Source organism: Manacus vitellinus, unplaced genomic scaffold, assembly GCF_001715985.3.
Source record: "Manacus vitellinus isolate BGI_N305 unplaced genomic scaffold, ASM171598v3 scaffold_41_pilon, whole genome shotgun sequence".
NCBI lineage: Eukaryota > Metazoa > Chordata > Aves > Passeriformes > Pipridae > Manacus > Manacus vitellinus.
Genome location: NW_021940545.1, coordinates 5,315,261 through 5,330,592, shown reverse-complemented (window position 1 = coordinate 5,330,592; position 15,332 = coordinate 5,315,261). Strand labels below are relative to the sequence as shown.

The 15,332-nt window shown below is 48.8% G+C and overlaps 1 protein-coding gene across 1 annotated transcript; it reads left to right on the top strand.

The window, feature by feature from the left end:
* The first annotated feature begins 218 nt into the window (after positions 1-218).
* On the top strand, positions 219-11,901 carry POU2AF1 (POU class 2 homeobox associating factor 1). Its single transcript, XM_008928893.2, has 5 exons — positions 219-263; positions 9,393-9,520; positions 10,133-10,175; positions 10,265-10,536; positions 11,590-11,901. Exons 1-5 carry the CDS (start codon positions 248-250, stop codon positions 11,899-11,901), a joined length of 771 nt encoding a protein of 256 aa, XP_008927141.2. The 5' UTR covers positions 219-247.
* The last annotated feature ends 3,431 nt before the right edge of the window (positions 11,902-15,332 follow it).

Genomic DNA, 15,332 nt, shown 5'->3' with positions numbered 1-15,332 from the left:
CAGCCCTTGGAGGAGCCTCTGAGCATCGCGAGGAGCGGCAGAGAGCGAGGGAAAACGTGCAGGGGGTGGTGGTTGGAGGATGTGGTGACATCACAGGGTTCAGCGGGAACACGGGGCTTTTAAAAACCTCAAAGAAACATCCTGACACTCACTGGTGGCACATCCCCGCCGAGCACTCGCAGCCAGGTCACCCCCATCCAGGAGGAGGCAAAAAAAATAAAAAAAGGGCTCCATCCTGCCGTAGAACATGCACTGGCAAAAATGTAAGTGGGCTCTGATTCTGCTTTTCGTGGCTCTGGTGACGCCTGAGGGTTGTGGTGAGTGGGGCAGGACAGAAGGGGAGAGAACACTCGTGGAGAGGTGCTGAGCACAGGCAGGTGATAAGGTGTGATGCTCATTTTCCAGCAGGGATGTGAGCTCAGGGCATTGCTGCTTCATCACTATGAATCAAGTGGAAGACTATGATTCATAAAAACAATAACAGGATGCAGGTATTATATCAAAGGTTACGGTGGTTACGTACCAGAAAATTTTCCTTTTTAAAAGTGAAACCTGTGAGAAATCTTATTTCTCTGCCTTTTTTTTTTTTTTGATATGTACTTGGTTTTTGTTTGGTTTTTTTTCAACTAATAAAAAAGATAAGGAACAAAGCAGTTGAGGGCAATACAGTTATGACTTTACAGGAAATCAATTTTCTTGTTTTCAAGCTAATTTCACTCCTCTGGGCCCACCTTTGCCCCAATAGTTTACTGATCACAATCCAGGTAGGTGTTTGCTTCTTGCAGGGTTTTCACTGTCACTGTGGGTCAGTAGATGATGCTGATTTTAGCAACTGTGCTGCCATGCTTTGTGCTGTTCCACCAGCCTGGAATGGGACAACACACCTGAATGGAAGAACTTGATTTCTTAAGCTCTTGCCAGTGATTTATCTGATGTGGAACTAACCCTCCTCTTTGTGTCACAGCTTGTAGGTTGGTTTACTGGGAGGTTGGTTGACTGTGCCTTTGCCTTTCTCAGCTGATTAGCAGTGAAATCTGTTTTTCTCCCTTGCACGTTTCTCCCGAGTTTTTGGAGGGTTTTTTTCAGTTGAACGCTTTGGAAGCTCAAATGTATATTTGTGAAATGATGCTGTTAGATCCTTCAGCAAGAAGCTCTGGCTGCTCATTCAATCATGTTTCAATTTGTCTGACAAGTGCTGAGCAGCCAAGGGAAGCACCATGACAACACACCTTTCCCCCTTTATCTGGTGCAGCTTTCAGGATCAGTGGCTATAAGATGTGGAGCAAACTGCAAGATGATTACATTCAAATCTTGCATCTAATCTTCCATCTCGAGTCCATTAATGGCTTGTTTGGGGTTTTTTTTCCTGCAGTGACAAAGCAATGTTAACAACCTGATGTTTTTAGGTGGGAGGAAATTGGTGTTTTTTCCTTTGGTTTTTTTTCTTTGACACGTGCAGTGCTCAGAGGGGAGCAGGAATTACAAGCCTGCATGAGGAGAGATTAAATTGTCAGCCATTCCCTGCTGATCATTCCTGGCAGAACAACTTCTGTTCAATACCTGCCTGTCCCTCCGTGTCCCCCGAGCCTCGTAGCAATGCCAGAGTTCCTTTTCCCAACATGGAACTGCTGGAAATCTTATTAATCTTATTAATGCTCCTTCTTTCCTACACCCCTGCAGCGATGGTTGGTGTGTGTTGGCTTTGAAGGTGGGCAGGGAGGGTGTTCTGGTGTCAGGGAGACCCATGGGGGGACTGCTCAGGTCAGTGCAGGTGTCCAGGTGCCAGATCCCAAAGGTTTCTGTGGAAGTTGGACTTCTCAGCAGCTCTGGGAGTCTCTGGTTGGTGTGACCAGCTGTGACCTCTCATTTCCTGCCCCATCTGCCTCAAAGCACCTGTGACCACAGGGGATGTTCCCCATGGGAGCCACTGCATTTCTCCAAGGTATAAACTGGTGCAGAGGCAGCACAGGTGACCAGGGAACTTGGTGTGTGCTTCCATGAGCCCTGGGCTAATGTGGCAGCATAAAATCCCAGCTCTGCTGGGGATTCCCCCGGGAATCCCTTCCCAGGAAACAGGAGCTTTCCTCTGCCATGCAGGGGTTTGCAACACAACTAAAATCAACATAAGCCACTCAGGTATTCTGACCAAAGGACATCCTGGGTGGTAGGTGGGCAGCAAGCCTGTGCAGAAATTCTGAGGGGTGAAGGAAGCTTTTCCCTGAGTTTGGGACAAACATCCCAGCGTCAGTGGAAAGCTGCTCCTGCCAGCAGCTGCTCTGCTTTGCACTCCTGTGGGACTGAGGGGCCAGGAAAGGGACACTGGGGCTGACACCCAGCCCTGCACACCCAGGGGTGGGTGTCAGGCTCTGGCATTCCTCACCCTGCAGGTAAACTGGTCTAAGCTGTGGAGTGACCACACAAGGTGGTCTCCTTTGGACACAGGCTGGGAGAGCTGGGGGTGTTCACCTGGAGAATAGAAGGCTCCAGGGAGACCTGAGAGTCCCTTCCAGTGCCTAAAGGGGCTCCAGGAGATCTGGAGAAGGACTTTAGACAAGGGCATGGAGTGATGGGATAAGGGGAATGGCTTCACACAGACAGAGGGCAGGGTTAGATGGGATATTGGGAAGGAATTTTTGGCTGTGAGGGTGGTGAGGTCCTGGCACAGGTTGCCCAGAGAAGCTGTGGCTGCCCCATCCCTGAGAATGTCCAAAGCCTGGTTGGACAGGTCTTGGAGCAACCTGGGCTAGTGGGAGGTGTCCCTGCCCATGGCAGGGGGTGAATGAGATGATCTTTAAAGTCCCTTCTAGCTCAAACCATTCCATGATTCTCTGAAAACAGAGGTTTCAGAAGGAATGGTGTTGTTTCCATACGTTTTCCCCAGCCATAAAAAGAAATACCCAACAACAACAAAACCATTAAAGAACAAAGAAACTCCCAAACCCAAAGCACAGGAGTGACACAAGAGCTCCCCCAAATAGGTGTGACCTCAACCTGAGGGTGAGGGCACCTCCTGAAGGACAGCTTCTGGTCCTTCAGGGAGGAACAGAGGGCAAGCTGGCAGCCCCTGCCCTCACCTGCCATGGCCAAAGGCTCCTGTGCTCCAGGGAGTCTCACATGGGTGACCCTGAGAGCTGGAAGTCGTTCCCTCTGGGGGGACCTTCTCTGCAGGAGAGGGGCCCGTTTTTCCGCTCAGCAAAACCCCGGCGAGTGTCTCAGCCCGAAACATCCCCTCCCACGGCACAGCAGAAGTGACTGGTCGGGGCTCCCCAGCTTTTGGCAGGATTCTGCTGGATGGGAGCAGGCCCAGCAGCCCTTCAGGGATGGGAAATTCATGGGCAGCACCAGCTGCTTCCCTCTGGGGTGTCTTTGCCAGGGTGGTCACCCTCTGCTTTGGAAACAACATGAACACACCTCTCCTGAAAACTGGCTCCTGTGGCATTTCAGCCACATCAGATGGTGTCTTTTATGTAAAAGCATGGGAGCAGGTGGAAATTCTGTGAGAATTTCATGTATTTAGTGTTCAGGATGCTCAGCTTCTGCTGCAGTCACTGGCAGGAGTTCAGCTCTTCCCCTGTTCCACCCCCCGCCCTGATTTCCTTGGCACCAAGAGATGGGAGTTCCCACCTCTGAAAAATCTCTTCCCAAGCACTTTTGAAGTGGATGAAGCCTTCCCTGCTCTCAGCAGATGCAGGGTTGTACAGAGCCCCCCTGAAAGTATCAGCTAATGAGGCTGAGAGGTGAAACTGCACCCTGTGAGTGACAATTCTGGTGAAGCCCCACCAGGAAAGAGGGATAGCACAAAAACTGAGCCCATCCATGCCCTGCAGAGCAGGTGTCAAACTCTACGAATGACCACAGCAGCAATTAAATGGAAAGCCTGCATTACTAAAATGGAAAGAGTATTTATGGGCTGGGAGGAATCAGGACGTGAGGGTGAGACTTATGGTTAAGGCACTTTCTGTCTATCTCAGCTTCCCCTTCTTCTGAAAGAGGTAATTTTTAGTAGCCCCCACCACTGCATGGCCAAGTGCATCCAGCTCTTATTTGGCACTTGGAAGCTCTTTTTTTGGTGTTTTTTGGTGGTTTTTTTATTAGAATAATCCAAGCAACGGGGATCACTCACCAGCCTTTCAGTTGTTTCCCAGGAGTCTTCACATCTCCCCTTGATTCTTGTTTCTGCCCAAGTGGAAAAATCCAAAGTTTGACATTTTTATTTGTCAACCTGCAGCACTTTCCCTGTGTGGGAACAGAATGCAGGCTTTGTACAGTGCTCTCCAGACCTCCACTGGTTTAGGTCATTTTGGGGATGAAGGAGACCTCTTTGAAAGGACATTTGCCCTCCTTTGAAAGGACATGCCCCCAAGAACAGCACAGGCAGGTCCAAGGGCACATGAATCCAGGCTAATTTGATGCTTGGATGGCAGATGAACCCCTGAAAACAAAGATATTGGGCACAAATCTGAAATATATTGCTGTCAAATTAATGTTCCACTGACTTTGGTAGTTATAATGTGATATAACAGACCTGTTCAAACCCTGTCCTGAGTTGTTGGTAAGAAAGTGAAATATTTAGTCTATTGACTTCATTATGCTCAGAGCCCTCCTGTTTCCTTATGCTGAGCAATGAACCATCACTCAGCTCTTTGCTCCTGCCCTGAGCTCTGTTTGTTGTAAAGCAGATTCTCTGCCCAGGTGTTTATTTGGTGCTTTGCCTTAACTAAACCTTCACTGAAACACCCACCCTTAGTGCACCAAAGAGCATAAATGAAAATCCCCTCCAGTTTTCCTTGTGTTTTCTGTAACTTGCTCAGATGGGTCTTGGTAGAAATAACTGATTGTTGTTGTTGTTGTTGTTGTTGTTGTTGTTGTTGTTTCCAAGGGCTTGAGTTGCAGATGGGTCACTTTGGAGTATTTAACATTTTAACTGATTGGTTGGATCAATTGAAATAGGGACACACCCTGAAGAATGCTGAGGGTCAGGGATGGAGTTGAAATGAAGAACCTTCCTCCTGAGTGACTCCCTGCCATGTTACTGTCTGGGATTTTTGACAATTAAATGCATTTCAATGCTTTGTTTCCCTGTCCTGGACTTACCACAAAGCAGAGATAAAGATCACCTTGGTTTTTTCCCCTCTTTTTAACATATTGAGGGAAACTGTAACTGACCAGGAAATAAGGACAGGATCATGACCATGATGAAATATTTAGTCCCTGGCTAAGTGGGCACTGATGTCTCATTGTAAAAAGGTTTTGATTGGAGACTAAGCATCCAAGCATCTACAAAACTAAGCCTCTTTCTTCTTTTTATTTGCCAAAGTTCACTGCACCTGATAAAAGCGTGATTTGGTCTTCAATACCCAGCCATTAATTCGCTGGTTTGCTAATTGAAATCTGCATTTTTCCTTGCTATTCAGAGTTAGTTCAGATTGCTTTTCGGCATTACTGCAAATAAGGAAAAAAAAGGGGTTTTTTTCTATTGTGTTTCTCTTCAATTATTTATTACACTGGAGGCGAAAGAAGCCAAGGGGAGAATATTTAACACTGATCAATTGATAAGCTTATCACATGTCGGGGGGGGGAGCAGAGCAGCAGCAAATCTCCTGAAGCAGGGACTGTGAGTGTGGCGGCTGCAGGGAGGGATTAGCTGGGTCTTTCAAAGCGAAAATTGCCCGGTGGGAAATCGTTCTGACTGGGTTGAAAGGCTGAAGTTTGACACTGTGAGCTGCAGCTCCTGTGTGTGTGTGGTGTGTGTGTGTGTGACAGCCAGTGGCGCTGATGGGAAGTTCGCTGACCTGAAACCCGTCAAGCTCCGGCACTCGCAGCCTTCCAGCAGCTGTTCTGCCACTGCCTTCCCTCCACTTTCAGCCCTGGTTAAAGCAAAAAGGCCCAGGAAAGTGCGTTTTGAAGTGGCCTGGTTGAGTTGTTCGGCGGTGTCTTGGTGTTCTCTCTCTCTGTCTGGTCGTGGAGCAGCGTTTCATGGATGTTCTTCATAACGTGCTAACGTGTTCTGCACACAAACACTGAGCTGCCAGAAAGCTGGGGCTGGCAAAACCATGTGGAAATGGGCTGTTGTTGGCTGCTGCACTAGGTGCTGTGGGCACAGAATCATGGAATCATTAAGGTTGGAAAAGACCACCAAGGTCATCAGGTCCAACCTCTGACCAGCAGTGCACTGGGAAGTGCCAGGTCTGTGTTTTGAACACTTGCAGGGACAGTGACTCTACCACTTCCCTGGGGAGACTCTTCCAATGCTTTTCACTCACTCAGGGAACAGTTTTTCCATCTCCCAGGTTCTCCAAAGCCCGAAGAACTCAAGGGCCAGGGTTTACAGGATTAGCACCCAGCACATCAGTCTCCTCTGCATTTTGCTCACTCATTCCTGAAGCTCATCAGCCCCTGGAGTGGGGTTGGAGCTGCTCCCCAAAATCAAACAGTAAGATCCCATTGGATGCTCCTGCTGTGTCCAACACGACTTGGACTCGTACTCAGCAGGAAAAATTATATTTCTATGCTGTGATCAGCCTGGGGATAACCAGTGCAGGGAGATGTGTGTGTAGAGCTCCACAACAGCATTAATGGAGTGGTTAAATCCTCACCCAGAGCCCACTGAAGTTGGCAACCTGGGGCCTTGTCTGTGCAGACTGGAGTCTTCTGGGCTGAGCTGTGGAGTGGTTTGGAATCCAACACCAGTATGGGCTTTCTTCTGCTGTCCCTTGATACTGGGAGGGTTGTTCAAAAGTCTTCAAGGCTTGTGCTGGGCTTTTGCTGCCACTCAGCAAACACAGGGAGTGATAACATTGATGGAGGGAGCCTGAGCCTGAGCACACAGCCAGGATTGCTCAGGATGGCAGCAGCACTGCCAGGAGCCAAAACAGGCTGGAGAAACCAGCCCAGAGCTTCCTCCTGCTTGGATTAGATCCCCTCCCTTCTTTCTTGACTTGTGATGCTTTGTGTTGCTCCAGCTGCCTGTTGAGGAACAGCACCTGGCTGTTGTGTGGTCCTGGAATTGTGTCACACAGTTTGATATGTTGGAATGGAATTTGGCCCCGTGGACCTTGGTGCCTTTCCAACTCATGGCTCAAATGAAAATATAATTGAACCTTGGCTCCAGAGGTTATTAAGACCTTGGCATAAGGAGCTGGAGACTGCTAGATCCAGGTACTTCCTTCACGAGGATATTTTAATTGTCCTTATTTGTCAAAATGCTGATATTTGTAAATGCTCGTGTTTTTTGCTCGCTGAGGAATTAATTGCCCGCTGAAGCCAAAAGTCATTTTGCTGTGGTTCATCTGTGGTGCTCAGCCCCTGTGCACCCCTGAACAGTGGAAAAGCAGCTGTGCTAGCATTATTTTTACTTCTGGGGGTCAGCTTGGGGGAACCGAAATATGTTCTGCAGACTTTGGTTTTTTACCTTTTTTTTTTTTTAAATTTTTTTTTTGGTTACTCTGCTTGCACCGGAAACTCTGAATAGGTATATTTGTCAGCTTTTACAGTAAATTTCTTCTTTCCCATCCCCCAAACCTGGAGCCAGAAACCACCATCCTTCCCCACCCTAATTCTGCAAGGAGGCCCTTTGAAACTGGTGTGATGACTCGGGGATAAGATGCTCCCCAAGAGGTTCAGTTCTGCCTCTCAGGCGACTCAGAGCAGAGCTCAGGTTTGTGGAGTTGGTGATTCACTCAAGTAAATGACTACAAATTAAATTTAAATGTACAATTTAAATTTAAAAAGAAAAAAAATTTAACCTGTATTAAAAAGCCTTGTGGATGCTTGTATGGAGAATTAAAGTGACCTTAATTCCCTTTAAAAACTTCATTTCCAAAGCCACAGGATTCCTGAGAATGCCAGTAGCCTAATTTAAAATGACACCAAGAATGTCCACAAAAAAGGAAAGGTAGATTAGGAAAAGGCTTGAAAAATCATCTTTGCTTCAACTACTATTTGAAAGCAAAATATTTTCCCCAGTGTTCATAAAGGTAACAAAGACAACAGTTCAACACATAAACGTGGTGCTGTCTGGTACCAAAAGGATTTATCCTGGCCAGTCAAGATTCCATGATTAAATTATATGTGGTGAGTCAGAAATGAGTTCATGGAAGAGCCAAGTGGAAGGGAAAGAAGTATTTAATTTTTTTTAAAGGTCAGAAATGTTTATTCCATTAAATAATTTTCGAGGTTGATTAAGAACCTCTGGATTTAGACTCAGCTTTTCTCCTCCCAGGCAGGTGTAGCAGAAACATCTCAGGGTGCCTATAATTAGATGTAAATGAGAGAGATGATCCAAAGTGTGATGATTCATCTGTGATTTGAAGCACAGAACATAAATCTAAATAAATGCTCCCGAGGAGGAATAATATTCCAAGATTAAGACTCGAGCTGGATATCCACCTGTGCTTCACAAAACCAGTTGCAAGCTTTAAAAGTGGGAAGCTTATCAATTAGTGTATTTACACATCAAAGTGCAGTGAAGGGGGCAGGGAGCCACCACTGCTATCGGTGGCTTTACAAACACCTGAGCTCTGTTATCCCCTGGTTTCCTCCTGCTATCAATTGCCTCCAAACAGCCCCTGTAAAATATGAGTTGTTAATGTTGGCTTTGGAAGAAATGTGCTTCCTCTGCTCTCCCTTGCTGCAGGGCTTTGTGAGAGGCCTTTTTAGCTGGCTGAGGGCTTGAATTTTCGAAGTGGGGCAGAGTTTCTGGGGGTAAGCTCTGAGATTTCTGGATGCTGGCAATGTAACCCAGCTCACCCAGCTATAAACCTCCTGGCCAGGCCATGAGCAAAGTCTGTTTGGGACAGAAACACAGCTCTGGGCCAGGCTGGCACTTCAGCACCTGCCTGTGCTCAAAAGGGGGCATTCACATCCCACTGAAGATGTTTAAATGGCTTTCCAAGTGAGGATGCTTTGCTAATTTGGGTAGCTTGTGTCTAAACACTCAGTAACATGTATTTCTCTTAAATATCTACTTTTTCCCCTCTCTTCCTCTGTCTTTTTTTTTCATCTCTACTTTTTTATGTCTCTTTTTTTTGTCTCTACTTTTTTATGTCCCTTTTTTACATCTCTACTTCTTTCTGTCCCTTTTTTACATCTCTACTTCTTTCTGCCCTCTGTTCTGTCAGGGCACTGACTAGATATGCCCTGAGCAACCCAAACCTCCCCCCTGTTGGATGTTCTCAGCCTGATTTGCCCTTTGGGGGGTGTGTAAAGCTGCACTGCAGGTCGGGGGCACGGAGCAACACAAAGCAGAGCCACAGAGTGAGGTCTGAGGGGAATAAAACAAACCTGCTCCATCCATGTGACTGGTCCAGCCTGCAGACCAACAGGCTGCCACGAGGATTTGGGCTCCAAGAAAGGAAAATAAGTGTCACCTGCATTTTTTTTTCCCCCCTCAGCTTCTGCTCCAGACCAGCAGCCACAGCCTCGGCCCTACCAAGGCGTCCGTGTTAAGGAGCCAGTGAAGGAGCTGCTGAAAAGGAAGAGGGGGAATGTCCACAATGCCACTGCAACAGCAGCTGCAACGGTAGGAGGAAAGCAAACACGGGAGGAAAATCATTCCTGGGTGGCTAAATGATTGACCAGCCCCAGCACTGCCTTGGCAGTGAAAGAAATCTTTGCATCTCTAAAGCAGGCACTGCAGCCTCCTGTTACCTGGCAAATACCTTTAATACCCCCTTTAGTGTGCTGAGCACCTTCAGTCACCACTGAAAGGGGAAAAGTGCTTTGCTCTTGGCAGGATCTAATTCCTAGGGACAAAAAGTGGCTTGGAAGTGAGGCAGCTTGTTCAAGAGCACGGAAAGGGGTGACCCGGAGCCATCCTTGGTGATTTGCTGCCTGGTTTCAGCCTGTATTTGCCCTCCCAGGAGGGAGCAGGTGGACTGGCTCCTCTCTGAAGAGGAATTCCCTCTGCAACACAAGGTTTAAGCCCAGTTTAAGGTCCCCTTGAGCTGGGGTTATGTGTCCTGGCTGCCAGGCTCAGCTCTTCTGGGTGGGGAAATTCAGACACTGACAGTGCAGTAGTAGCTGATAACCAGCTGACAACACTCAATATGCTCTGTCCCTCGGTGCTTCTCTAAGGGATTGAATTTAATGCTGATGGTCTTCCCCTCTGAGTTTATTTTCTTCTCTCTTCCAGGTTGTTTTGCCCCATCAGCCACTTCCTTCCTATTCCCCAATGGGTAATGTATCCCCGACCCTCCCAGTGTTTGCTGCAGGGAAGGCTGTGCTGGGCTGGGTTTAATCTTTAACCCTCTCCTGTTTTTATCAGGCCAGCCCTGCATCGACATGGACGTGTCTGCCCCTGCTCTGCCAGTCACAGATGAAGGAGCACTGGCTTCTGGCTGGATCCCCCAGCCCTCTCCCACACCCCTGCAGCCCCTGACCCAGTGGACCACCTACCCCGAGTATGTGTCCCACGAGGCAGCCAGCTGCCCCTACACAGCAGACATGTACGTCCAGCCCATGTGTCCCAGCTACACCCTGGTGGGACCTTCATCTGTCCTGACCTACACTTCCCAGCCACTCATCACCAACTTTGCAGTAAGTCAAAAATGCCAGTTTTGCAGTGAGCCAAAGGTTACAAGTGACAGCTAATTCCCCCTAAGGAATTAGCTAATTCCCTGATTCCCCTAAGTCCCTTCTAGCAAGAGCCATGGGGCTGACTGGTGTAGTTAGTCTGATTTATTTAATTGCATAATGTTTCGTGTGTTTGCATCCACGCCATGTAGCTGTTCTAGCACTGGCTGGACATCAGGATGGTTTGAACAGGGCAAAAAAAGCTGTGGTTGTACTGGAATCAGGCAAAATTCACTGCCCTTTTCCACTCCTCCAGGCTGAGTAGGCGTTCTTCACTATTGATTTCCAAGCTTAAAAAAAAAAAAAAGCACAGGTAAATGGGATTCCAGGAAACACAACAGGTGAAGAAGGAAGAATGACTTGGCAATAAATTTCTCCAAAGTTGCTGTTTACTGGTGGAAGAGGAAGGTCAAAATAGCACGTAAAGATAGGAAAGACAGCAGAATATTTGGTTGCAGGACGACCCAAGATAATTTGTTCCTCCTTGGAGGAGAAGGGCAGAGACTCGTGTTTCAGTGGAACTCAAGCAGCTGGTTTTTCCTTTCAGTGCTTCAGTTCAGCTGCTCAAACAGAGCCAGCAAAGCACCCAAAGCCCTCTGGCCTTCAGTGCTGAGGAAGGGCCACCATTTCTGGGGTGGCTCTGCCGTGGGGGACACGGCTGCTCAGGATGGGGTGTTCCAGAGCCAGAACGAGCTGCCCCGTGGCAGCAAAGTCAACTTGCAAGAGACTGTCAAGAAGGCAGTTTCCAGCACAGGGTGTGAGAGTCCCAGGGGCTTACAGAGAGGGTGGGAATGGGAACAGAAAGCTAGAGGGAACCGGACCACGAGCTCGTGGCAGCCAGCACCTGGGACACCCACAGCCACCGCTCCCATGGGGAAAGTGTCACACTCAGAGCACCCAGAGGGAGAGGAAAAGGGATGTTAGAGGTCAGACCGAGCACCCCTAGTCTGTGCTGTGTCCCCCCCACCCCCTGCCCCACCTGGCCACTGGTTTGAGTGAGTTCTGTTTCCCTGCCAGCCCCGGAGCAGCACCCCGGCCGTGGTGCCCCCGCTCGAGGTGACGGAGCAGCAGCCGCCCCTCACGTACTTCCCGTGGGCACAGCCCCTCTCTGCCCTGCCAGCCTCCACTCTGCAGTACCAGCCAGCCTCTTCCACGCTCTCGGGGCCTCAGTTTGTGCCCGTGCCCATCTCCATCCCCGAGCCAGCCCCCCAGGAGCTGGAGGATGCCCGGCGGGTCATCGGCGCGCTGCCCATCGAGAAGCTGCTGCTGGAAGACGAGGACAATGATACGTATGTCCTAAACCATGCTCTGTCTGTCGAAGGGCTTTGAGCTGTTGCACACCTGGGGCCTGCCCCTCACCTACTCAGTGCTCCACCTGGCACCACAGAGGGTTTTGAGTACAGAGGAAAAGCAGGCGGGGTGGGAGGGGGGTGGGCTGGGAACTTTAGCACACCCTGACTTGGGTGTTGTGTGAAACTTGCTTTGTCCTGGGGCCCAGCACAGGATTTCTCTGCTGTTGCAGCTCCTGCTGCCTCTCCCAGGCAGGCTTTTGATACTGCAGACTTGTGCTCAGCATCAGCACGAGGTGACTTTCACCCTCAGGCACAGGGAAGGGTCTCAAACTGGAATATTGTAGAGTATCCTTGGCCAGCTGTAGGATTTGGTGAGGCCACACTTGCCAAGACCCACTTCAGTAGGACTGCTTTTGTGTAAATGCCTTGTGTGTGTGTCTTTGCCCTGTCCATGCAGGAACTTCTACCAGCTCTAGGCCACTAGAAAACATTTTTGGGCTTAAATCGGCATTTTTCTTTCCTAAATTGAGCTGCTCCTTTGGGAACTTAGGAAGATTTAAAGTGTGGTTTTGTTCTGCTGGTGCAGTGATCTGAAAATAAAGCCAGTACAGCTGAACTAAATGCCAGTGCAGTCAGACATCCCTATTTGCAGGGCAGATGGAACATCTGAGCTCACTCAAAGGTGCAACTTGAAGGTCTGGCCTCGTCTGCCACTGGAATCCAGCCCTGTGGGTGTGGTTGGACTCGGGGTTTTTGTGGTTCTGGACTCTAAAATACCCACCTTTGGGATGGGGGGCTGCTTTAGTGGCTGCATGTTCTGCCAGTGGGCAGATCCTGGTGCCACTGAAGTCTCCAGGAGTTTTGTCTGAGTTAGGACTGCAGGACGTGGCCCCGTGCCAGGAGATCACTGGGGAGGCAGGGGCTGCCAAAACCTGCCCTGCAGAATGACAAGGAATCTGTGCCATGGCTGCTATTTGGCAGTATTTTTCCCTGTTCTGTAGCATTTGGGTGTGAAGCTGGTGATGATGTGCTGAGCCAGGGAACATCAGGAACATCAGGGACCTCTCCTGTGCCTGTGGGAGATTTCCCACATTCCCTTTGCAGCTTTCTGATTGCCTTTCCTGGAGAACAAGTAGCTTTTACTTTTTCCTCTGTAAATATTGTGGTTGATGTTGAGGAGTGCCATGCCACAGGCAAATATATTTGCAGGAGAAATACCCCCTTCTAACTCTGTTTATTGTTCTCTTAATAAACAACAGACTCTTGGCTGGTAAACACAATTTCTCTGGGTTTTTCTGCTTTCCAAAGCCCAGGAGCCTTAGGTGATTTTATTATTTGCAAGACTAACAGCAAAATAACTTATTGTACTGCTTGTTACCTGGAGTCCAGTTGCCACCCAGGCAATATTTCAAGTCACCTCACAGTTAATGCCTGAGTGAGGTTTACAAGCTCAGGTTGAAAGTCTTAAAGGCTTTCTGAGCACATTTTGGTTTTGAATATTGACAAATCTGGAAGACATGAGCAATAGATCCTGTAAGTGATCATAAAGTTGTTGGAAAATAGCAATAGTTCAGGTGTGCATTGAAATTAGTGGCTTATATTTGCAGAAAAACCCAGCAAAGAAATTAATTGGAAGGAGCTTAGTTCACCACTGCTTGCTCCAGTTTTACAAGTACAAGAAAGGGAGGTAAAACTGGGATAATGCAGTTGTGAATCAAGCCCGTGATTGCTCAGATTGCTTCTCAATTCCTTTTCACTCCAATGTATGTAAATTCTGTGTGTGGATATAAAACAATGATGAACTGTTTCCGAATTTCTTTCTGGGTTGTTCTGGTTAGAAAAAGACAAATTTTTATTTTTTTTTTTGTTCCCAATAAAGATCTACAGTAACTTTTCTATGCCTAGAGTGTTTTATTTCCTATGCAAAAGGGTGACCTGGCATTGGTTTAGCAATCAATTAGTTCAGTATGGTATGTACAGGCAGGAACCACGGATTGGCTGTGAGATTTTGTGCTAATTTTGCACTTTAAAGCAGACTAAGGAGGAATTCCATGATTCAGCCTGGAGGCACTTTCCTCAAGCAGTCCTTGCTCACAGCAGCAGCTCATGTGTCAGTTCAATCTCTAGTCTCCTCTCCTGGCACCCCTGGGGATGTGTGGGTGTGCAGCCACAGCTAATGCTGAGCTTGACTGAAAATCAGATTAGCCAGAAAGCTGCATTTATACTTCCTGAAATGGCAAGGGCTGGCTCTGGGCTGCAGAATTACCCGAGGAGAGAAATGACTGCCTACGACCTCCTGGCTGAAAAGCCTCCAAATGTTGCTGTCTGGAGCAAAAGGCACAGCCAGGGGTTGCTCCAACCACGTGTGGGATGGGCTCCTCCTGTGCAGAGGGGAATGGCAAAGCTGCCTGTGCATTCCCAGGGCCCTGTGCAGAGGGGAATTGCAAAGCTGCCTGTGCATTCCCAGGGCCCTGGGGGAATGGAAGTGGCTCCAGCCAGAGCCAGGCAACCAAAGTGAAGCAGCCCAGTGTTCTCCCCATCACTCAGGGCCACCAGCAAACCCACAGCTCCTGTGGGTTGTGACAACTCTGTGTCTTGTCCAGAATACAAGGGCTTTGTCCTTCTGACCAGTGGGTTTGATAAAGAAGTGGAGTTTAACAGGTTGATTACAAATATACCACTTAGGGGTTGTGTGTTATCCCCGGGGGTGGGATTCCACCAACACATACAGGGCTGTATCACCCCAAAAAGTGATATATCCACAAAATATGGTACTCTGGGCCCCACCACTGGGTGCTGGGGAGGACTTAGGTACCTCCCAGTGGTGAATCTCACCCGAAGGAAAGTGCTGAAGTGGGAAGGAGGCAGCGTGTCAGAGCTCAGGAGTGCTGAGGGCTCCTGGACACTGCAGTTGTTTGAGGTAGGAAGCCCTTTCCATGGGAGTGGGAGCTTTAAGGTCTTTGAGCCCTTTGAGGCTCCTGGCGTGGATTTGTGGAACACGGGGTGTGAAACCCCCCAAAAGTGGCAGTGCCACCCTGTAGAACTGTCCATGGCCGAGCAGTGACCCGTGTCTCTATTTGCTGTCTTAGAATTCTACATATTTATGCAGCTAAAGGCCTGAGGGCCCACGCCCGGGCAGCTGCAGAGCGAGTGAAGCCGCTGAGGGGACTCGATGCCAAGGAGCACAGAGGAAAGGTAAGCTGGACCCCTTCCTCCTGCAGCCAGAGGGGTTTGGGGTGGGCAGGGGCTTTGCACGACTGGCAACAGCTGGAAAACCCAGCTCTGCCCCTCTGTTAGTGCAGGGGAAGGTTTGGCACTGCTGAGCCTTGCCAAGGTGGCAGGAGCAGAAACGAGGTGGGAGGAGAACGAGCCTGTTCTTTTTTATAGAGTGATCTGAGGAAACACTGGTCCAGCAAGATGTGTGTTTGTTGGCAGCAGCCTCTGAGGCTGAAGGTTTTATGAGCAACT